Source organism: Mus caroli, unplaced genomic scaffold, assembly GCF_978045245.1.
Source record: "Mus caroli unplaced genomic scaffold, Mus_caroli_1 scaffold_6, whole genome shotgun sequence".
NCBI lineage: Eukaryota > Metazoa > Chordata > Mammalia > Rodentia > Muridae > Mus > Mus caroli.
In genome coordinates this window covers 121,485,631-121,509,489 of record NW_028227261.1, presented here as the reverse complement: position 1 = coordinate 121,509,489, position 23,859 = coordinate 121,485,631, and the positions used below count along the sequence as shown (strand labels likewise).

Here is a 23,859-nt window from a genome sequence, read left to right as displayed (position 1 = left end):
CAGACCCGGCGCCGGCGGTGACGCAGCGGCGCGTCAGCCGGGACGTCAGCCCCGCAGGCCGTCCGCAGCCCGGCGCCCCGTTTGGCGACGCCCCGGCGCCCGGCCGGCCCTCAGGGAGGCGGACCCCGCGGCTCGCACCTCGCCCGCGGTCGAGCTGGACTGGGCGGTGTCAGCGGAGGCCCTCGCTAGGCGCGTCCGCCGCGCGAGACCCGGGCAGCTGCGGCGCCGACGAGAGCGGCAGCGGGGACGTCCGCCATGGAGACCCGCTACAACCTGAAGAGCCCCGGTGAGCCGGGCTGGGGCGGGCGGGGGACCCGGGACTCAGAGCGCGGCGCCTCGGCCGGCTCGTGTCCGCCGGCCCTCGCGGCTGCTCGGGGCTCGCGCTTTACGCGAGGCCGCGGCCGGTCCGGGGGTGCAGGCCGCAGAGCGGGCGGCCGCTGCGGATCCCCCGATGCGCTGGCGCCCCTCCGCTCCTGGCCTCTTCCTCCCGGTCTCTGCGGAGCGAAGCAGGAGACAGCCGAGCCAAGGGCAGGTGCGAAGGCGAAGTCGGCCCGCACTACTGACCATCCCTGCCCGCATCTGCGTCCTTCGTGTCCCCTCTGCCTCTGCCGACGAACTTTTGTTAGGTGTTTGACTCTCATTTGAAATATCCCATTTTTATTGTGGTTGAAATATCGTATTTCAGTATTTGGGGGAGAATTTATAGACGTAGAAAAAAAAATATGTCCTGTAGCTAAACTAGTTGAGCTGGGCACTTGGGAATTAACTATGATTTGGGGGGTTGATTGCTACTTTGAATTTCTTTCCTTCAGTTAATGCCCCCAGACAATCCTGGCCTCCAGTTATTTTCTGGTACATTAGAAACAATGCAAAAAAAAAAAAAAAAAAAACCAGAAAACACCCCATTATCAGTTGTCATATCTTTTAAGGCAGACGTAGCACAAATTACTGGAGCCTGAAATGTACTTTGATAATTTGTCAGGGTGAAAAAAACTGCCTCCCTGTTAGCTCTGAATAATAAGCCTCAGGGTATTGATGATCATTGAACTAGAACTCTCATCACCGTTTGTTTTCTTTCCCACACTGCCTCTTAGTTTGGACTTTAAGTCTCATATCTTTATGGGAAAGAGTTGGTATTGTGAATCTTTTTTTTTTAAATATATTTTTAAAATTTTAGAATATATAAAGGAAAAGCCGGAGAATATTGGCTGAACAGAATGTTGTTAACTTGAATGCTGATAAGTAAGTGTCCTTAGGGACCAGATGTAGAATTAGTCATTTTTATGGTGTTTGTTTAAAATTTGACCACGCCTGTGTAAGAATTACATGGCTGAGTTTTAATGGGACACGTTCACTGTCTTCAGCCCATCATTTAAAACCTGAAGAGTTAAAAAAGGTCAGAGAAAGTAGAAATGCCTGGATTTTACCATTTTGATGCCAGAATGATTAAATTAGTTGGAATTTTGTTGTTATTGTTGTTGTTTTGTTTTTGTTTTGAGACAGTTTCTCTGTGTAGCTCTGGCTGTCCTGAAATTCACTCTGTAGACCAAGCTGGCCGAGATCCTCCTGCCCCTGCCTTCCCAGAACTGACATTAAAGGTGTTTGCCACCTAGCTAAATTTGTTGGACTTTTAAAATCAAACTGTGTAGTAAATTGTACAGTACTTAGTCACACCTAGAGCAGCAGAGGTTCTTAGGCAGATGTCCAGAGAATAATGCAGTGTGAAATGTTGTCAGGAAATTGTTCAATCTTTTTTTTTTAAACAACTTCCTTTTATCTATCTTTTTATTTATGTGCATTGTTTTTTGCTTGCATGTATGTCTGTGTGAGGATGTAAGATCCCCTGGAACTGGAGTTATAGACAGCTGTAAGCTACCATCTGGGTCAGTTTATAAGGTCTTCTGGAAGAGCTGGCAGTGCTCTTAACTTTTGAGACCTCACTTCAGCCCCAAATTGCTCCTTCTTGATAGGCTATTGTACCCAAGATTATGATAAAATTTAAGCAACTTTAGAAATTTAATACATTTCTAGATGGGTATGGTGATTTGTGCCTTTAATTCCTGCATTTGGGAGGTAGAGGTAGGCAGATCTCTGTGAGATCCAGTCTGATCTACTTAGTTAATAAATTTTGAACGTATGTTGGACTTTGGTTGACTCTTGTATCTGTTTACAAATTCTATTCTCTAGGTGATGCTATTCTTTAAAAAGCTTTAAACTGTCTTCCCTGTTGCTGTAGGTGATTTTGAGTTCGTAGAGAAGGTAGTTTAGATGAACTCTAGAACTTGCTCAAGTGCTGAGAAGTCTGGAGATAATGCTTGCTTTGTTTTACTCTCAAATCTTTGTTACTTGTAGATTACTGACAGTGAGAGGAAGTAATCGAAACATCTCATTTCCTGTCTGCTAGTGTTGGGTTATCTCAGAGATAAGGATGGGAAAATCTAGGAGGGCAGGATACAGACAATGGTTAACCATTGTGTCCTGCACATGGTAACTTTGGTAACTTTGTTCCATCGCACCAGAAGCCTGGGAATTAACCTGTTCATACTGTTGGTATCACCTGCAATGTCATACTGATCAGACTTTGCAGTGAGCCAGACCACATCAACTGGTCTGCAGAGAATACGGGATTGAACATTTTTACAGACTTCCCACAGATTGAAAAGGTCTCTGTGAGCTGTAAAAACCAAATTCATTCGTGTCCCAACCTTCTTCAAACTCCTCTATTTCCCTCAGATCCATATCCCATGGATTTATAGCATCCAGGGAGCTGCTGCCCTTCACGTGTTAGGCATCTGGTCTCCCACAGAGACACCTTCCACAGTGGTGCGGTCTTCAGTCTTGGTCAGCTCCTTTACCTCTGCCCTGTGGTGAAGGTGTTACTGTGTCATCAAACAGATCCATTAAACAAACACTCACTAGATCTCTTCTCAAATTGACAGTGTTTGAGCAGCAATCATTTAGCAACAGTAAAGCTCAGAGTTAGCTTGGTTAGCTTGCTGGACAGGGCTGCTCAGGACTTAACCCTTGCTTTCCTTGCCAGCTCCTTCCCCTGCCTCTCTTCGGCTCTTTTGCATTTCTTCCTGACCCACTCTCCAGATTATGTCTCCATCTCTATTGGATCCTCTGTTTGGAATGCTTTCCACTGAGCCCATCTGAAATTCCTATTACTTCCTTAAGCTTCTCTAACGTTCAGCCTTCTCAGCTCCCTTAGGCTAGGCAGTCCTTAACTTATTCATACCTGGTCAGTACTGTCACAGTGTCTTCAATTTTTTTTTTTTTCAAGTCTTCTAATTGCTATAAGCTTGTTAAGGCAAGAAATTTTTTTTCCCTCTCCACTTAAACATTTTTCAAATGTTTGTTCATTTTGTTTTAATTATTTTACTTTATTTTTATGTGTAGGAATGTTTTGCCTGAATATGTCTGTGTACTATGTGTGAGCCTGGCACTCATTAATGTCAGAAAAGGGCATTGGATCTCTTTGAACTGGATTGAGATCCTCCACGTGTTAGGAATCAAACTTGTGACTTCTAGAAGAGCAGCCAGTGCTCCTAACTGTTGAGCCATCTCTCCAGCCCTCTGTTTTGTTTTGGTCTTATCATTTATTTATTTAGTGTGGGGGGGGCACTGTGACACTCAAATAGAGGTCAGATGACATCTTGCTGGAGTCAGTTCTCTTCTTTCATCATGTGGACTCAGATTGTGTCTCGTGTTGTCAGGCTTGGTAGCATGCGCCTACCTACTGAGCGTCTCTCTGGCCCATCCTTAATTTTTTTATTTTTTATTTTTAAAGTAAATACCTTTGCGGTGTCTTTGTAAACAGAAACAGTAGTTCTTAAACTTTTGCTGACATGTTCATTCTGAGGACAGGACAAGGCAGTTGAGAGTATATATCATTTGCGTTCCCAGATGAGAATCTCTAGGTCACTGGCTCCTAAAATTCACCTTGTCTTTGCAGCTGATGATATTGAGATACTGACTTTAAAAGATAAATTGATGTTTGGATGACAATGACCAGCCCCTTTATTTTTATTTGTGGCCCTAAATTTAGTGTAAGTACAGTAAGCTAAGAGTAAATACTGGGGCCCATGGAACCCAAAGTCTTAATCCAGAGACCATGGCCTTCACAAAAGTAAGAGTAGGAATACAGCTGCCTTGTCTTCTCTGACTGATGTTTCCCTCTCCAGTCAGAGAAGTCTAGGAAGTAACCATGCAAAGAGAAAGGACTTAGGGTTGAAGCAAGAGTTGGATGGACCCCAGGAGGAACAGACTTGTTCTAGCCCTGGTACTTTGACATTCCGTAAGGATATTTCTCTGTAGGAACCAGACTACTTTCTGTCTTGGTTGCGTTTCTGTTGCTGGGATAAAATCCTCTGGCAGAAGCAGCTGCAGGAAGAGTGGGTTTATTTTTGGCTCACAGTTCACGGTTATAGTCCATTGTAGTGGGGGAGGCGCGGAGGCAGGGGCTTGAGTCGTATTACATCTGAAGTCAAGTGCAGAAAGTAAGGGATGCTTATGCTTAGCTTACTTTCTCCTTTTCTACTTTTTAAATACAGTTTAGAATCTTAGCTTAGGGAATGGTGCCACTCACAGTGAGTGAGTCTTTCCATTTCAATAACCAGATCAAGATAATCTCTCATGGTCATAACCGCTCATCAATGTGACAGTTGAAATCAACCATCATAACACTGGGTTTTCAGCCCGACAGCACCTAGAATCACCTCGGAGATTAGCCTCTGAGTATTTCTTGTGAGGGGATATATAGATGAAGTTAGTCTTCACTGTGGGTGGCACTGTTCATGGTCTGAAGTTGCAGATTGAGATGAAAGCGCAGATGAGCTGAGTGCTGCCCTCATCTCAGTGTTTCCAACTGAGGATGCAGTGTAACCGGCTACCTGTTGCATGCTTTCCCCACCGTGAGGAACTGGGAGCGAGGAGAAACCCTTCTTTAAGTTGATTTTGTCAGGGTGTTTATTAGTGACAGAAAAAGTACTGCAAGAGGACTTCGGTCCTGTTCTTTATAAAAATTATTTGTACTGTCTGGTTTTATGTCAGCCTGACACGAACTAAAGTCATCAGAGCCTTAATTGAGAAAATGCCTCACGAGGATCGGTAGGGCTACCTGCTTTGCGTTTGGTTGATTTTAAACTACTTGATTTTCTTTCAAGAGCTGGTACCTGACCTTTCTTCACTTCTGTCGACTCTATTCCAGGCTGGCCTCGAACTCAGAGATCTACCTGCCTCTGCCACCTGAGAGCTGGGATTAAAGGCGTGTGCCACCACACCTGGCTAGAAGTTTTTATTAGTCTGTGCGATCACTTGGGAAAGTATATCTTAACTGTCTCCACCTTACGGATTTTCTTTTAGCCGTTAAGCGATTGATGAAAGAAGCGGCAGAATTGAAAGACCCAACAGATCATTACCACGCTCAGCCTCTGGAGGTTAGTCTGCCTCTGTCCTCCTCAGGATCGCAGGACTACAGTATTAGGACAGCTTTAGAAGTGTTTCCTTTGCTTGAGTACTTAATGATGTGTTTGTTTATTGATCTACTTTCTTCTGTTTCATAAGTGTTCCTTTCATCAGACTCCTTAGGCGAAGCTGACTTAGGGACTCTGTAAGAGGGTTTCATATGCTAACCTGGTGTTCAGTGCTGAGGGAGGGAGGGTAGTAGACAGAACGGCACACATGGTATCCTTCGGGTCTCTGCAGCTGCCCTGGGCTCTTGTGATAGTTCATGCATGTAACATGCATGTTACAATGTGTAAGAGCTTTGCAGTTAGAAAAGGAACTTGGTAACTGAATAATGACATATAGTTAGTCTGTTAATATTCCTAACCAGTTATACACAGCGAAGAATACTTTTTAAAAGTTTGTGATAGGGAACAAAATACCCATGAGAGGATTTACAGAGACAAAGTTTGGAGCTAAGATGAAAGGATGGACTATCCAGAGGCTACCCCACCCAGGGATCCATTCCATAATTAGCCACCAAACCCAGACACTATTGCATATGCCAGAAAGATTTTGCTGAAGAGACCCTGTTATAGCTCTCTCGTATGAGGCTATGCCAGTGCCTGGCAAATACAGAAGTGGATGCTCATAGTCAGCTATAAGATGGAACACAGGGCCCCCAATGGAGAAGCTAGAGAAAGCACCCAAGGAGCTGAAGGGGTCTGCAACCCTATAGGTGGAACAACAATATGAACTAATCAGTACCCCCAGAGCTCTAACTATCTATCTCTAACTGCATATGTAGCAGAAGATGGCCTAGTCGGCCATCACTGGGAAGAGAGGCCCCTTGGTATTGCAAACTTTATATGCCCCAGTACAGGGGAATGCCAGGGCCAAGAAGCGGGAGTGGGTGGGTAGGGGAGCAGGGCAGAGGGAGGGTATAGGGAACTTTCAGGATAGCATTTGAAATGTATATAAAGAAAATATCTAATAAAAAATAAATAAATAGAATAAAAAAAGTTTGTGAAAATAACTCAAATTTATACTGATTTGACTATATTTTCACTAATTAATAGTTTAATCTTTTTTATGAGTGTATAATAGGACTCAGACTCTTTAAATTATTTAGTTTAAAAAGTTTTTAGCTTTTATAAGACATAAAATTTACATTTAATACATTTTGCTTGTGACTTTTGAGGCATTTTGAGCACTAGAAACTATTACAGCACTATTAGAAAGCTTTTGATTTTCCTCACTTGACATTTTTAATGTTACTATTGATAAAAAATGATAATACTTTTAAATGTTCTTGATCCTGTGGACTCTTGTTTTTGTTTAGGATAACCTTTTCGAATGGCACTTCACAGTTAGAGGGCCCCCAGATTCCGATTTTGATGGAGGAGTTTATCATGGACGCATAGTGCTGCCACCAGAGTACCCCATGAAACCACCAAGCATTATCCTGCTAACAGTAAGAGCTCTTGGCTTTTTACAGTGCTTGCAGGTTAACTTTCCCAGCCGTCTGCAAATGTAGTCTGCTTCTTCATAAAAAATGAAGTAGACTATTATTCTGAGGTTTTCCCTGAGCCTGGGCCATAGGCGTGTAATACTTTTTCCTCAGAATAGTTCTGAGGAGGCTGACGCATCTGTGAAGTACTGGTGATGCTGGGGAGTGCATGTGTGTCATGGCAGTGGGGTTAGGACTCCGTGAGTTCATGTGTGAGGATGCTGGGCGGGCTGCCGGCACAGGTGGGCCTGTTAATGCACTCAGTCACACCATCTTCGTTTCTGTCCACCTTACTTTGTTTTCCCAAGTCCTCTCAAATTTGTGCTGAATGTCTGTCTGACTGGGCTGACAGGAAAATGAAAGAGTCAGGATCCTGTATATAGCTCTTAGGATAGGGCCTGCCACAGAAACCTTAATAGATGTTATTTCTGTTTCTATCTTAGAATTTGCTTGTTTGTTTTATTTTTTATGTGGAAGACTATTGATATACTAACTCTTTTAATTGCTAAACTTCTCTTCCCTCACTTATGTTTAATTTTTCTCCTAACTGTGAAAAATGCAACACACACACATATACACACACCACACACACCACACGCACACATCACACACCCATATACCACACCACACACACCACAGACACACACACACATACCACACATACACACCACACACACACATGCACATCCCACACAGACACACACCACACACACACACACACACACTGAATAACCTTTTCATTGCCTAGTTTTTCTCTTTGGTGACTTATCTCATTTAGGCTGTTGCAGTCATGTTTCACGGATGTTTTTTGTTGAAACATGCTTCTCTGAGAGCTGCCATGGCTTCTTGGTCTTCACCTTGTTCCATCTAACTTTTATCTGACCTGAGGGGCAGCACTCTGTGAAACAAGGTGTGCATCCAAAGCGCACACTAGTACAGCTTAGCTGTACTTGGGAGGATGCAGACGGCCTTTGTTTTAGAGTCAGCTGGCAGGGCTCTGACTAGTGTGTTCTGTCGAATGGCACGTTGTTGTGGCACATACAGACACTTTCTAAAGTTCCTGGCATCTAGAAGCTGCTTAATAAACACGAGACCTTACTGCTAATTGTTGATATTGGTATAAGGCTGGGGTGTCCCTGTAGGCTCCCACTGACACATTAACTGGGAGAAACAAGCAGTCTGGTATGTGTGGGAGACCTGTGTGCATACATGTGTGAGTGTGTGTGTACACCTGTGTATGCATGCATGCATCTATGTGTGCATACATATATCTGTGTGTATGTGTGTCTGCACCTGTGTGTGTATACATGTTTTGTGCATGCATGTGTGCATGTATCTGTATGTGTGTGCACTTCTGTGTGCATGCATGTATCTGTGTGTGCATACATGGCATTTGTGTGTGTGTGTGTGTGTGTGTGTGTGTGTATGCGCTAGTGCTGAGCAGTGGGCAGCAGCTCTTTTCCAGTAGTTAACCAATGGATCAAGTGGCTTTAGCACACTGGAAAGCAGCCCTGCCCTCCTTAGTGGTCAGTATTGCCTCCTCCTTCACTTCCTTCCCTAAAGTCACTTCCAGCTTTGATTCAGCAAATGTTTATGGACCATGAGCCCAGGATGTGGGTGAAGCAGGACGGAGTTAGCCTCCTCCTAGCAGAGTGCTGGTTCTGACTGCGTGTCCGCCTCTCCTCACCTTCTTCCTTAACGTTGTGGCTACTTCTTTTTTGTTTGTTTGTTTGTTTTTCGAGACAGGGTTTCTCTGTATAGTCCTAGTTGTCCTGGAACTCACTTTGTAGACCAGGCTGGCCTTGAACTCAGAAATCCACCTACCTCCGCCTCCCACGTGCTGGGATTAAAGGCGTGAGCCACCACACCCGGCTTGTGGCTACTTCTCCTGTTCAGGCTTGCAGCTGCTTTTCATCTGTGAGAATTAGCTTCATTGGTCACCTCTGAAAGGAAAGGTGCCAAGAGGCTCTGAGTCTTTTCCTGATATAAAAAAATCACGATCCGTGTTCTTCCTCGATTGTGTTCTCTCTAATTTAGTGGCATCATCCTTCTGAAAAGCCACTCCTGTCTCATGCCAACTCCCCACACCTTTTTCACCAACTAGTCAGGTGACTCTGGCCTTAGGTTTAACCTGACCTTAATGTGTCTTACCTTTCGGCAAGTCTAGATCTGTAGGAGGCACAGGGCACAACATCAGTAGATCTTTCTATGCTAACTCTTTAGCTCTGTCTCAGAAAGGTGCTGATAAACCTTCTACAAACAGCCTTTATTATTTATTCAGCATTTAACATGTATTTTTGAATGTCTATAAGAGGACAAAAACTGTCTAAATATTTAAGAAGATAATATTATCTTTGAAATTATTATGCATAAATAAATATAAACTATATTCATGAAAAGGGTAAGGCATTAAATGGACTTTTGCAGTTTTTAAATTGTGTTCTTTGTTTCTAAGGCTAATGGACGATTTGAAGTAGGCAAGAAGATCTGTTTAAGCATCTCAGGACATCATCCTGAAACCTGGCAGCCTTCATGGAGCAGTGAGTATCAGCGAATACAAGTGCCAATTACTATTCAGTTTATAATAGTGAATTACAATACATTTTTGAGATTGACAATGTTTTTGGCTAATATGTGACACCACTGAGAAATTAACAAAAATACTTTTCATGTGTGGGCTTGTATATGACTTTAATAACCTGCTCTGAAACCCTTCAGATCTTCTTTTCCAGAGCTAACCTAATTTCTCTTAAGGTTTTACTTTGTGTGTTTGTGTACCTTTGTGTGCAGATGTGTGTGAGACCAGCAGCTGTTATGGGGTGTCTTAATTCTCTTCTATTTTTTGAGGCAAAGTCTCTAACTCAACCTGGAGCTTGAACATTTTAAGACTTTGTGGCCAAGCAAGCCCTCCTGACTCTGTGTCCCTAGCATGGGTTAGAGTGTACACTGCTGTGTCTGCCTGCTTTTTCCTTTCTTATAACATACAGAAAGCATGAGCGTGTTCAAGACCAAGTGTGGGTCCCCGTGCTTGCGCTGCTGACATGCTGACCTAGGCCCTGCTCCTACCTAGCTCCGCTCACTGAATTTTGATGTTCACTTTCTGTTTCAGTAAGGACAGCCTTGCTGGCCATCATCGGGTTTATGCCGACTAAAGGAGAGGGAGCCATAGGTTCTCTAGATTACACACCCGAGGAGAGAAGAGCGCTTGCCAAAAAGTAAGTTCCTTGTTAGCGCCGAGTACTATCAGTGGTCAACAGTGTTAAGTCTCTTTCTCTGCTGTCACCTTGGCTAAGGATCCAGTCTTAGAATTGTAGAAATCCAGTTCTGCAGATTTCCTTGGAGTGACCAGAATATAAAAATGGATCATCAATCCCAGGGCTCCACCCCACGTGAGGCAGGTACTCTTCCACTGAGCTGTATCACCAGCCCATCTCTCTCATTGTTTTAAAAGCAGCTGATGGGCTGACCTGGGTCTGATTCCCAACACTCACATTGTAGCTTGTAACTGTAACTCTAGCCCCATAGGCTCCAACTAACTCCTCCTTCTGGTCTCTGCGGGTACAGGAACACATGAGATGCACAGACATACATACGGGAAAACATCCATACACATTGTATTGAGCTTTGTTTTCCTCCAGTTGGGAGCCATGTCTCCTGGAAAGCATTGCTGGCCCTTTGTCCCCCGTTCGCTGGCATCCCAGGTAGGACAACCCAGAGCCATTATTTATATATAGCTGCCTGAAAGACCAATTCCTGGGCTCGTAAGTGAATCCACTCTATTTTTGTAGCCACTTATATAGCTTATAGCAGACATTAATAAATGATCTGGGATAAATAAAGGTTTTTCTTAAGTAGTGATGTAGTAAGACTGCCTTTTCAGGTTTTTTTTTTTCTTTTTGGTGTATTTTCATCTATAGATCATAATAATTCATTAAATTCAAAGTATCATTTCCATTTGATAGTACTGAGATAACGGGATCTGTTTTTTGAGATAGGGTCTCATTGTGTAGCCCTGGCTGTCCACTGTTTAGGCCTAGCTGGCCTCAGACTTACAAGTTCTGGAATAAAGGTGTGTTAACACACCTGGCTATAAACTCTATTTTTAATTGGCTTCTTTCCTATTTTACATGTTTCTGATAAGAGATAAAGGAAACTTTAAATAGACTTTGAATAGGCTCATGGTCTGTGTTCTTGAGGACAGTGTCATACAGTGTAATAAACAGTTTACATAAATACGCTGTCACTGTAGGTCTGAAGCTTATCTTTCTTTAGGTAACTTGTTTTTTAAAAATGGAGTCTAAGCTGTTTTTCTTTTTTTTTAAATTTATTGTTTTTTCTATTTTTTTTTTTTTACACACCAGATTTTATTCCCCTCCCGGTCCATCCTCCGGCTATTCCACATCCCACACCTCCTCCTGCCCCCTGTCTCCATGAGGATCCCTACCCCTACCCCCCACCTACCCCACCAGACTTCTAAACTCCCTGGGGCCTCCAGTCTCTTGAGGGTTAGGTGCATCTTCTCTGACAGAACGCAGATCCGCCATTCCTCACTCTTATATGTGTTGGGGGCCTCATATCAGCTGGTGTATGCTGTCTGTTTGGTGGTCCAGTGTTTGAGAGATCTTGGTGATCCAGGTTAATTGAGACTGCTGGTCCTCCTACAGGGTCACCCTCCTCTTCAGCTTCTTCCTGCTTTCCCCTAATTCAACCACAGGGGTCAGCAGCTTCTGTCCATTGGTTGAGTGCAGATATCTGCATCTGACTCTTTCAGCTGCTTGTTGGGTCTTTCGGAGGGCAGTCATGCTAGGTCCCTTTTTGTTATCACTCCATTGCCTCAGTAATAGTGTCAGGCCTTGAGACCTTCCCTTGAGCTGGATCCCACTTTGGGCCTGTCACTGGACCTTCTTTTCTTCAGGCTCCTCTCCATTTCTATCCCTGTAATTCTTTTAGACAGGAACAGTTATGGGTCAGAGTTGTGACTGTGGTATGGCAACCCCATTCCTCACTTGATGCCCTGTCTTTCTGCTGGAGGTGGACTCTTAAGTTTCCACTCCCCACTGTAGGGCATTTCATCTAGGGTCCCTCTGAGTCCTGAGAGTCTCTCACCTCCCAGTTCTCTGGTGCATTCTGGAGGGTCCCTCATTTCCTACCTTCCAAAGTTGCCTGTTTCCATTCTTTCTCCTGGCCCTAAGGGCTCAGTTTTTTCCCTCACCCAGGACCTCAGAACTAATACTGCCTTAATTGTCTCACAGCCTATAGATGAGTGTACTATGACATCGTTAAGTAGTCTTTTCTTTTAGTCATTTGGTATTTTTTTTTTTGAGACTTTATTTTTGGTTTATATTTATGGGTGTCTTTCCTGCATATATGTTCATATTTCTGTGCATCATGTGTGTGCAGTGCCAGTAAAGGTCCCAAAGGGCTCCCTTAACACTTAAACTACGGATGGTTGTTACCTGCTATGTGGGTTCTGAGAATTGGACACCATCTCTCTAATCCTTATTTGAGTATCTTAATAGAAGGGAATTAGTATTCAGCTGTTTGGTTTATGCTCATTGTACATTGTATCCTACAGATCACAAGATTTCTGTTGTGAAGGCTGTGGCTGTGCCATGAAGGATGTCCTGTTGCCATTAAAATCTGGAAGTGGTTCAAGCCAGGCTGACCAAGAAGCCAAAGAACTGGCCAGGCAGATTAGTTTTAAGGTACTGTAAATTCCTAAACAGATCCACTTAAGGAGCCTTTTGTGTTTACTGCTGAATTCTAGCAAAAAGGAAAGTCATGTGGTTCTAGTAAAATGAGATTATCTGAGTAATGTTTTCTCACTACAAAACATAAGCGACACTGAGCATAGCAGTTAAAACTAGACTGGCATATACGACTGCACTCAGCTTTGCAGCTCACTGGCTGTGTGCTCACGTGCCAGGCAGTACTTCACCACCACAGCCCTTACCCAGGTTCATCAGAGCCTAGACTTCCTTGTGGGAGTTTGTCAGGCTATGTTAGTTAACATGGATACCACATGTATTATAGCTGCATTTAGAACTATCCCTAGTACTTTTAAAATTCTAGTTCTTTTTAAACAAAGTAACCTCACCTCCAAGATGTTACTGCTGTTAACATTTTGGCAGTTTCCCCTTTCTCCCCTTTTTCTGCATATTTTACCCAAACATAAAATTTATATAATAATCTAATACTTTGAGTATTCACACTCATGTTTCTGTATTCCATTTAACCTATCTGACGCAGTGTGCTGCTGTCTCCTCTTCCTTCCTTTTCTGCCCTCTGCCTGTTTCTAGGACCAGTACTTGGGAGTTTTCCCTTTAGTTTTAGCGTAGTTCCTGGAGGAGGAAGTGTAAATCCTGATGCTGCTCCTTCCTTCCAGGACTCCTATTGTACTTAGAATCTTTCCTCTGAAGACCTTAGGATCAGATGTGTTTTGACTGTCATGACTTTTCAGATTTGAGGAATACATGCAGCTTATGCTGACTAGTTACCGTAAATGTGGTCAACCTGGGGCTGTTGGCTATTGCTACAGTCCCAGCTAGCCTGACAAGCCTAAACGTTGTCCAGAGCTTTCGTTTGTGGAGGTTCTTAGAATTGCAGGTTGGGAACCATAGGCATCGTTCCATAGTAGGTAGCAGCTCCCTCAGGATGCAGTGTCCAGTGGAGCAGATGCAAACATGCACGGAGCTTAACTGAGAGTAGACAGGAAAGGAGCAATACAAATGAATTCAGGAGAGGGAGTTAGCTGATTGTTAACACAGTTCTTCTTATAACACTGCTCTTGGGTGTATCTTATTTATAGGCCGAAGTCAATTCATCTGGAAAGACTATCGCTGAGTCAGACTTAAACCAGTCTTTCTCACTAAATGATTCACAAGACGATTTACCTACAACATTCCAGGGTGCTACAGCAAGCACATCGGTATGGCTCTTATCTTTTAATACACACCACACACACACACACACACCCCACACCACACAACAACATACACATACACATACACATGTATGTGTGCACACACACCACATACTACATACACACCACACTTCACAACCACACACACACACCACAACTACAACCACATACACATGTATGCAAGCACACACACCACATACTACACACACACACACCACACTTCACAAACACACACACACACACACATACACACTTTTTGGATTAAGATAAGATCATAGATCAAATATTGAAAATTATGTTTTTCTTAGTAGTAGGATTTTAGCCCAGCTGCCCCATTAATTACATTATTTTGAACAAATCTTTTGGACTTCAGTATTTTTGATTTTTGTTGTTGTTGTTAAGTGGAGTTAGACAAAATAGTTTCTAGGTTCTGTTGTTATTTCAGAATGCTATGACTTCTTTTAAAGTCAGTGCTAACATTGTGCTAGCCTAGATAAAACATGCATATTAATAACTCTAATAGATACTAGGCACTGACGAGAATTCCCTGAGCCACAGTCTTGTGTTGCTTAGATCGGCCTAGTAGTCTAGTGACACATGCTCTCTAAGTTTACATTCAATCCAGGTTTAGTGAAGTCAGCAGTGTTGCCCCTCAGGCACACTGGCTGTCCTGAGCACCTTGCAGTATGTATGCAGCCAGCCGGCTGGCAGCTCTGTTGAGAAGCATAGACACAGAGATTAAACTCTATGCACACAGCCCTGTTGAACTGCTGCCGGTGTGGAGTCAGTGGCCGGGAATTGTTAGATGACAGAGTGAGTGTCTTAGGATAGCTCTGCTCTGACCAATCGCTTCAAAAAGTGGGTCAGCACAGGTAATGGGAGAGGCCGATCACAAATAGTACTGGATTGGTGCTAACTAGAGAGGATTGTGAGGGGGAATGACTTAACAAGAAGATCTTACTTTTTTGGAGTCAGTTTGTTATAGCTTATTTGACTAGGAAACCATATCTTCTATCTCCCGCTCTGATTCATAGAAGACATTTATTGATTTAGTGAAGGAGCTGTGTACTTGCTACTATGTATGTGTAGAGGGCAGAGGACAGCTTGCAGGGATCAACTCTCTCCTATCCTGTGGGACCTGGCATTGAACTTAGGACATCAGGCTTGGCAGCAAGCACCTTTATGTAACTAATCCAGTTCACTGGCCCTATAGGACTTCAAAAGTCAGGAAACTGAAAAAGAAAATTTATCTACTATCAAGTGGGACTAAATAGCTTTGAGTTGCTTTCTTTCAGGGAGTAAGATAGATACATCAATATTCTTTAAATCTACCTTGTTACATATTCCAGTTATTTTAGTGATCATTGATTTTGTCATTGTCTATGACTCCGTGCTTTTGTAGAGTAAGTGGTCTAGGAAAATACCTGATGATAACTTGTGTTTACCAGTCTTACCAGTTTCCTGGGCCCACCCAGGGACTGAGATTCTAAGTAAACCTCTCTATTTCATATAAAAAGCATTCCAGGATGGCCCAGGGGGAAAGGCATTTGCCACACCAGTCTGACACCCTGAGTTCAGTCCTTGGAACCCATGTAAAGGTGGAAAGGACCGACTTGACAAGTTGTCCTCTTGGCCTCCCCAAGTATGACACGGCACATGCACCCACATACATCATGTGTATGCTCACCCGCAGCAAATAAGTAAACATCTAAGAGCATTCTACTTAAAAGCAAACAAAATTCACTCACTTTTGGTTGTTCTAGTTAGTATGCAAATCTTGCCATATATTGCTAGGCACATACCTATAACTATAATTATTTTAGCCAGTTATACGAAAGGCATCCTAAATATAGAAACCTAAATAAAACATCACATAAACCCTCTGTGGGGGGGGGGAGGGGGTGTAGTCCTGGGTGTCCTGGAACTTGCTCTGTAAACAGGCTGGCTTCAAACTCATGGAAATCCGCCTGCCTCTGCCTACTGAGTACTGGGATTAAAAGCGTGTGCCACCACTGCCCAATTTAATTAAAGTACATATATTCAAATATTGGGTATCAGTTGATTAATTAATGAATTTTGTACCAGAATCAAACCTAGAGTTTTATTTGTGCTGGGTTATTCAGTTTCTCTTTTAAAGACATGGTTTTGCTATGTTGTCCAAGTTAACCTGGAATTTACCAGTTCTCCTGCTTCAGCCTCCCAAGTGCTGAGGTTACAAACAGTTGAAAGGGTTCTTTTCTAAATGTATTAATCGTACTAATAAGGAGGCTAAGAATCACTCTAAGGAAGTTCACAACATAGCTTTTGAGTCTAAATCTGATTGCCTTGAAAAAAGGATATCTTTGTCTTTTTAGATAGACTCTTTCTTACATTTGCAGTTCTTAAAGGAATTTTTTTCTAAGATTCATTTTTATTTATGTGAGTACACTGTAGCTGACTTCAGACACACCAGAAGAGGGCATTGGATCCCATTACAGATGGTTGTGAGTTATCATGTGGTTGCTGGGATTTGAACTCAGGACCTCTGGAAGAGCAGTCAGTGCCTTAACGGCTGAGCCATCTCTCCAGCCCCCGAAAAGGATATGTTAATAGTAACAATATTAGTAATGATTAACATTTACTGTCATTGTTTATCATAAGCACTTTATGTCATTAATCCATTTAATCCTCACAACTGCTGAATTAGATATTATCTGCGCTGTACAGATGAGGGAGCTGAGACTTAGGTTAAATAACTGGCTTAGGAACACACATCGAGTAGGCAAAGCCAGACTAGAAATAATAAAGGCTCATTGTATGGTTAATTTTAGGGGCAGGATAATCTCCCCTCAAACTAAGGAAAAAATAACACACTCAATACAAGCTTTGCTATCAGTCAATCTCTTAGACTATAGTGATCTCATCGGCACATTTTTTCCTTGAGAACCTGTCCCTCCATGGGTATGGTGGCGCATGCCTAGAGTCTTAGCACCGGGGCGGGGGATGAGGCAAGAGGCTCACAAGAGGATGCCGAAATTAGACTGTAATGTTTCTTTATTGGCTACTGTAACAAGTTCTCTGGTTGAATGTTGGCTCACTCACTCTGTGGCATGTGATGGCAGGGGGCCTCACATACCATACAACTTTGTGTATCTGTGCTCTTCAATGGACAGCCTGTCCCTTGGAGTCTACATTGTACACGTCTAAGTTTACGCAGCTGATAATTCAGCATTAGTACTATCTTTAACCCAAACTCAACAGTAGTTTCTTTGTACCTTTGTATTATGAGTTAACCAAATTTAAGAAACTTAAAAGAATCATTTTAAGAAATTTAGATCATCTAAGCTTTTTTCCTAAGCTAGGGATCAAACTCAGGGTTTTGTGGATGCTATGAACATGCTCTGCCATCAAGGGACATCCCCACACCTTTGTATTTGAGATGAAGTCGTCTTATGTAGCCCAGGCTGGCCTTGGCTTCACCATCTTGTCTTCACTCTTTGAGTGCAGCTATTACAGATGGGATCTCCCACACCCAGTTAAAATGTTGATGTTGAAATGAATGTCATGGTTCAAGTGGACATTTTGCAAGTAACTGAGATCAACAGTTCCCTCATGTTTAAAGCTGTTGCCAGCACAAAGCTTATAGTTTTAATGATTTGGGTTATTTTTTTTTAATGTTTGCATTTCTCTATTGGAAAGTATTTGAAATGTCTTGTATGTAACTCATACTAAGACATTTCATTCCTGTTTATTGTTTTAAAGAATAAACATGTTCTAATGGAAAAGCTGTTCTTAGTAAAAGGGTTAAAAGCCATTGATGCAGTCGAGGCAGGTTGAGGAGTCTGTGTGTATGTAGTTTTATGTTTTATGGCTTCTTTGAATGTTCTACTGCTAGTTTTAATATCTCCAGGGCAAACTTGAGATTTTGAAACCCTTGTGTCACATTATGACTGTCCCCTGACTGAGCCAGTCATTGTGGCAACGGAAGACGCTGTCACCGGGGCCATGGGGCAGCCATGTACACAGTGGAGCACACCGGGATACTCATGGTCCAGGGGGCTCTCACAGCATAAGGTACTGAGTACTGGGTAAAAGATGCTGTAGACTTGGGTTTAGTTCACTGGGCTCTGGAAAAGGGTAAGCTGAGTTTGAAAACAAGCACATTTTACAATACCGATATGAAAAACTTACGGCTTAAACTTATTTCCTTCTTGTTTCTGACGGAGGAGTGTCAGTGTGGTAAGGTAATACTGAAGGATCAGCATCCCTCAGGATCTTCTGAAAGAAGAACCGTGCCCAGATGCTGAGGGGAGAGAAACAGCCACACCAGGCCTCTGACTGCTGGGAAATGGGCTCCTCCACCTCACAGAACTCAGGATAAGCTGTGTTTCTGGCTTATTCATCAGGATTGCTTCCTAGTCTCCGCATTCAGATGGTTCTTGTTAAATTTGCCTTAGTCATATTTATTTTTTTATTTATTTATTTTTTTCCCGAGACAGGGTTTCTCTGTGTAGCCCTGGCTGTCCTGGAACTCACTTTGTAGACCAGGCTGGACTCGAACTCAGAAATCCGCCTGCCTCTGCCTCCCGAGTGCTGGGATTAAAGGCGTACGCCACCACGCCCGGCGCCTTAGTCATATTTAATACTCTAGGTATTCTCAAACTGTTAACAAGTGCATGTACAACTTTTTGGGGGGGCGATTTCAAACAGATTTTCTTATCATTTCTTAGTATGGCGCCCAGAATCCATCAGGAGCACCCTTGCCACAACCTACCCAGCCAGCTCCTAAGAATACCTCCATGAGCCCTCGGCAGCGCAGAGCCCAGCAACAGAGTCAGAGAAGGCCATCCACTTCCCCCGATGTGCTCCAAGGCCAGCCACCAAGAGCCCACCACACAGAGCACGGCGGGTCCGCCATGCTGATCATCATCCTGACTTTGGCATTGGCGGCTCTTATATTCCGAAGAATATATCTGGCCAATGAGTACATATTTGACTTTGAGTTATAATGCTGGTTTGTGACTTAAGAGCTGTGACTCAGTTGCTTCATTAAACATTCTGCATTGGGTATAACCTAAGGATTGTTTACAAAAAGATTATTTTGTATTTACCCTTCGTTACTTTTTTATTGTTATAAATTCATTGTGCTATAAGTAGCCATTCAGGCTGTGGTCCAACAGTTTGTCCTGCTTAGGTTATGGACTGGAAGCCATAGCTCCTTGTCTTACTATTTAATCTACTTCACAAACAAGTAACTTATTGTGGTCGCTCACAGCCAAGCTGCTTTTCTATGTAGTCCTTTGGATTTTCAGATAAAAGAAGGTGTTTCCACATTGGAGTATTACTGGGTACTCAGTCTCCCTTGCTGAGTACTGTCTTTAGTTATATAGACCAAGAGGGATGAAGGATGGGGGAGGGGCACTGCTCACTAGCTTCTTGAGAAGTGTCATTTATAGTAGAGACAGGGGAGTGCCCACTCTGTGAACTTTGTATTTGAAACTTTGTGTGGTGAGAATAATTTTATTTTAGACATTCATGAAGATCTTTGTTATATTTCTGTTTTTGGATATTACTTGAAGAGGAAAGACTTTGTAGCCACTTTGGTATGCACCATCTCCAATATGCACACAAATGAAAAGAAAGCGGGCTTTCATAACCTGTCTCGAGGAAGGAAGGGTCCAAGCCAGAAGTTGTTTGATTTTTCTGTCACAAGTAGGTGAGGAGATCTTAAAGTTTGAGTCTTTACTTTGTACATGGTTTGAATTATATGCCCAGCTCATAATCACTATAGCTTTTCATTATTCCAGAAATATGCTTAGTATTCAGATTTTAATAGAAAAACTCAGGGCCCAAATAACAGTGATCGATTAACCACAACAAACCTTTACTTAGAATTGTTCACTAGACAAAGCCTAAGAAAAATTTCATGAAAAGTCTATCTTTTCCTTAGCGCCAGCAAGTCCCCCCATGCTGACGCGTGTAGCTCTGTCATCTCAGTGACTAGTGAGACTGCTTAGGACAACGTTGTCGTCAGCATGCTCCTTCAGCAGCCTTGAGGGCACTGTCGAGGGCCTGGCCTTGCCCATTTGACTGGAAAATATAGGCAGTCCCCAGCTTTTAAATATATCATGCTCTCAAAGCCCATTTAGAAGTTTTTGTTTTGTTTTTGTTTTTAAGGACAACTGAATATAAATGGTGTTTGGGTTCTAGCTCAGTCCACAACTGTCAGTTCATATGTCTTTTAAGTATATGTAAGAGGGGAGTTGTAAAGTCCTCATGTGGTTTTAACTAAATATAATTATGGGCAAGAAAAAAACAGCTCACAAAATCATTCTAAAGGTGAGCTGAATTTTCACTCCTGTCACGTGATGTTACGATCTGTTACCACTGAAGATAATTTTCATTTGTATTTGGTAGTCAGGATTTGTTGTTACTGTTGTTATCCCAACACCTAAAGTTTTAAAAGGCACTGAGTGCTAGATGATAATCTCCCAGTTTAATAGAGTAGATTTTATAGTTATTTAAGGATTGTTTATAGATGAGGTTGGTAAAATATAGAAAGCCCAAGGACTTTGTGAAGACTTCATGTAAGGAAGACTATAGGTTACCAGTTTAAAAATAATGTTCTTGCCTTGAAAAAGTATATTCTGAGGTCTTAGTCTATAATATGAGAAACTTGGGGTCCATGATCTAGTAAGGAGTCAGTAAGCCAATGGGAAGCCTGGGTGGCCTTCCCACTTAGGAGAAGAACCCTGACTGTGTCCTAGGCTGAGATGGCTTGTGTGCTAGAGCAGTCCTCCCCAAATCAGGCCTGCCTAGCCTTGGAGCTCTGCCATCTTGCTGTGTCCACATGGACCCCTGTGCCAGGTGGCGAGGGTTGTTCCGAGATCTTAGCCACTCCCCTCGCTTTTGCTAACTGGCTACCTCCTTACGTGTGTTGGCATTTTTTAGCACCCGATACACACAGCAAAGTGGTACATTTTGCTTTTGCCCCTGATATGCTATTTAAAAATTGTCCTCCAACCTCCACCTTGGGGCTAGTGAGCCCCTAGAAAGGGCCTCTGTTGTCAGAGCCTCAGGTTAACTCCCTAGGTCCAGTATAAGGCACAAACCATGGAGAAGCTGGTAGGTAAAGTCTTCAATCCTTGTTTCCCCAGTTCTCAGAGTTCAGAACTCAAGGCTTCTTCACTGATCAGCATAGCACATGAGTACACATCAAATTAGTTCAAATAGCATGCTTGAAAAAATCTGCCTGTTTTGCTTGTAGCAGTCTGGCCCATGAGCCGACGGAACCTTCTGTACGTGGGTGGGGCTTTGATGTAGCACTTTACATTTCCCTGCTGCTGCTGTTGTTTATTCTACTGAAATAAATGCTTTTACCAAGCTGCTTGGTGAATTTAAAAACTAAGTTATTTACTGGTGTTACTATGAAAATGGCAACTTCCCCTATTTCAGAGAATAAGATCTCTGCTTATTCAGCTTCCGTTTATGAAGAAACACTGTGGTATCTTGAGATTGCTCACTTTTATAGCCCAGAATTTCAAACCTCACATACCTGTTCTGACAAGGCCTTAGGATGAAGTGCAAAGCAGCCTACATCGCTCTATGGCCTGCGAGTAAGTATGTATCAAGCGTGTCGTAGTGACCCTCAGAGTGACTCCCTGAGGCCGTGTGAACAAACGTCTATTCACCTCAAACAGGGCATTACCCCCAGTCCAAAAACCAGTTCACCCAAGGCTATGGTAGTGGACCAGTGAGTTTATTGGGGTTACTTACAACAGGAGCGTGAGTGAATTGAAGGTGGTGTCATCTGGGAAAAGCCTACCTCAGCCAGGGCGATGACTCAGGGAACAGCGGCTCTGCTGCATGACTGACAGGCAGCTCAGCCTATTAGAGTCTCTCCCTGAGTGGGTGGTGCTTCTTTGGGATGCGGCTTGTGAAACGTGTTTTGGGAGCTTCCTTACCCTTGCAGGTTTCCTTTCCTTCCTGAGTCTTACATGCCCCCTGCCCTCTCCCCATTCTTCCCTCTAAACGAGGATTTCAGTTAGAGCATTCCAGCTGTGCTACACTGGCTGGCCAAGAGTAATGATACTCACCCGAGCCATTGAAACTGGCAGGAAGCTGTTCAACCCAAAAGCTGAGTACCTTTCGAACAGGCGTTTTCAGAACTTGTCTGAGCTGCCCAATAAAACCAGTGACTGCACTCAGACCTCATTTTTAACCAGAGGTGGTTGTATTTGCTATCCAGTCTTACTCCGTGTCCATATTTGAGTACCATGTCTGGATCTTTCCATTTTTCTTTGTGGTTTTCACCACCACTTTCAGTAGTCACTGGCTAATTTGCAGTTACCTCTGGATCTCCTCCAGTCTTGTGCCATTTTTTTTTTTAATACAAACAATCAGTCTTAAGTATACCTGCTTCTGCCTTCTGCCTCTCCTCTATCAAGAAAGTGGCAGCAGGGCATGGTGGCACATACCTGTAATCAGGAGGCAGGTGGGTCATTGTGAATTTCTGACAGCCTAGTCTACATAGCAAGTTCAAGCTAGCCAGGGCTGCGTCGTGAGACCCTGTCTCAAACAACAACAAAAACCTAATAAATTATTATTATTTTTAACTAGGCAAAGAATTTTATTAACCTTTTCCAGCCTTTCCCAGGCTTCTTCAGCTTAATTTGCTGCAAAAAATGAATTAAGTATAAGCAAAAACTGAAAAGAGCAGCAGTGTTCAGTGGGCTTGGGCTTAAAAATATTAGAGATCTAGATTGTATCAGCTCCATAGTAAACAAAAAAAAATTTAAAAAGCAGTCATGATATAAAATAGCAGCTCCTGTAACTTCTGCAAGGGTCGCCTTCTTCAGAAGTTGCTTCAATTCAGTTTGCCTCGTTCTTAGAAGCCTCATCCAACTTCTCCACCAGATCTGGCACTGCATCCTCCTCCTCCTCTCCTGGAGCAAGTGGTGCTTTTCCATCCGCAGACTGTTTGGGCAGAGCTTAAACTAGTCAGACCGTCTGCACCCAGCTGGTTTCAGATGCTGGGAAGCATGGCTGTCAGCTGCTTCGTCTCAGCGTGGCCTGTAATGGTGAAGGTGTTTGCTGCCAGGGATGCCTGAACTTTAGGGTTGTTAAAATGGATCCCTGTTCCTTGGTTTGTAAACATGTTCACCTCTTCAATACCAGAGATGGTGTTTACCCCTAACTTCTCTAAGGAGAGCTGCAGTCTTTTATTGTCTGCTGTGGCTGTTCTGTGAACCACCTTCTTGTTTCCACGAGCAGTTCCTTTCCTACCAATGCGCACTTGTGCCTGAAGTTTGGCGAGCTTTCTTTCATCTTGTCGGAGTAGAAATGGGGCCGAGAGGGGAACTAAGGTTCACACTCGCTCAGGGGGTCTTGGGCACTCAGGCAGACCAGCTGAGATAAGGCACACACACAGAGATGCAAGATGGCAGCTAGAAACCTAATACAATTCAATACTAAAAAGAGATAGCTTTATTTAACATGGACAACAGATTTGAAGCTGGGCATGGGGGCACACACTTGTAAGTCCAGGATGTGGGAGATAGAGACAGAGGAGGACTGGAAGTTTTGAAGTCCTTGACTATGTAGTGAGATTGAAACTAGCACGAGCCAGATGAGACGCTGCAGAGAAGGAAGTGGAACAAAGCAAACCGAACAGATTTGAATAGACATCTCTCCAGAAATATCCGGATGGCCTATGTGCATGTAAAGGGAAGCTCGACGTCAGTAGCTGTTGGGAAAGCTGTACCCCAAAACCACACTAAGGTGCCACAAGCCAAGCTAGGGCACCCATAACTAGACAAACTCCAGATAAGTTGTACGACCTGTGATCCTAGCACTTGGGAAGTTGAGGCCTGTTTGTGCTATAAAGTAAAACCTTATCTTAAAAGTAGGGACTGGGTTTGGAGAGAGAGGGGGAGGGGGAGGGGGGGAGAGAGAGAACGAGAACTTGTTGCTCTGGCCGAGAACCTGTGTATGGTTCTCAGTA

General features: G+C 43.3%; 1 protein-coding gene and 1 pseudogene across 2 annotated transcripts; one reads left to right on the top strand and one right to left on the bottom strand.

Moving 5' to 3' along the window:
- The first annotated feature begins 75 nt into the window (after positions 1 to 75).
- On the top strand, positions 76 to 21,260 carry Ube2j1 (ubiquitin conjugating enzyme E2 J1). Of its 2 annotated transcripts, XM_021160351.3 has the most exons (8): positions 77 to 286; positions 5,365 to 5,438; positions 6,788 to 6,919; positions 9,411 to 9,495; positions 10,065 to 10,170; positions 12,531 to 12,660; positions 13,764 to 13,883; positions 18,587 to 21,260. In XM_021160351.3, the coding sequence occupies exons 1-8, from the start codon at positions 256 to 258 to the stop codon at positions 18,863 to 18,865; spliced, it is 957 nt and encodes a 318-aa protein (XP_021016010.1). In that variant the 5' UTR covers positions 77 to 255; the 3' UTR covers positions 18,866 to 21,260. The 2 variants fall into 2 exon arrangements, with proteins under 2 accessions (XP_029332160.1, XP_021016010.1); XM_029476300.2 differs by lacking the exon at positions 13,764 to 13,883 and having other exon boundaries at positions 76 to 286.
- A 1,467-nt stretch (positions 21,261 to 22,727) lies between these two features.
- On the bottom strand, positions 22,728 to 23,109 carry LOC110292454 (transcription factor BTF3 pseudogene; annotated as a pseudogene).
- Positions 23,110 to 23,859: the final 750 nt, after the last annotated feature.

Coding starts and splice junctions, on each gene's coding strand:
- Ube2j1 (XM_021160351.3), top strand. CDS start 256: ATGGAGACCCGCTACAACCTGAAGAGCCCCG. Junction 6,920..9,410: donor CAAGCATTATCCTGCTAACA/GTAAGAGCTCTT, acceptor TTTGTTTCTAAG/GCTAATGGACGATTTGAAGT. Junction 10,171..12,530: donor AGAAGAGCGCTTGCCAAAAA/GTAAGTTCCTTG, acceptor TGTATCCTACAG/ATCACAAGATTTCTGTTGTG.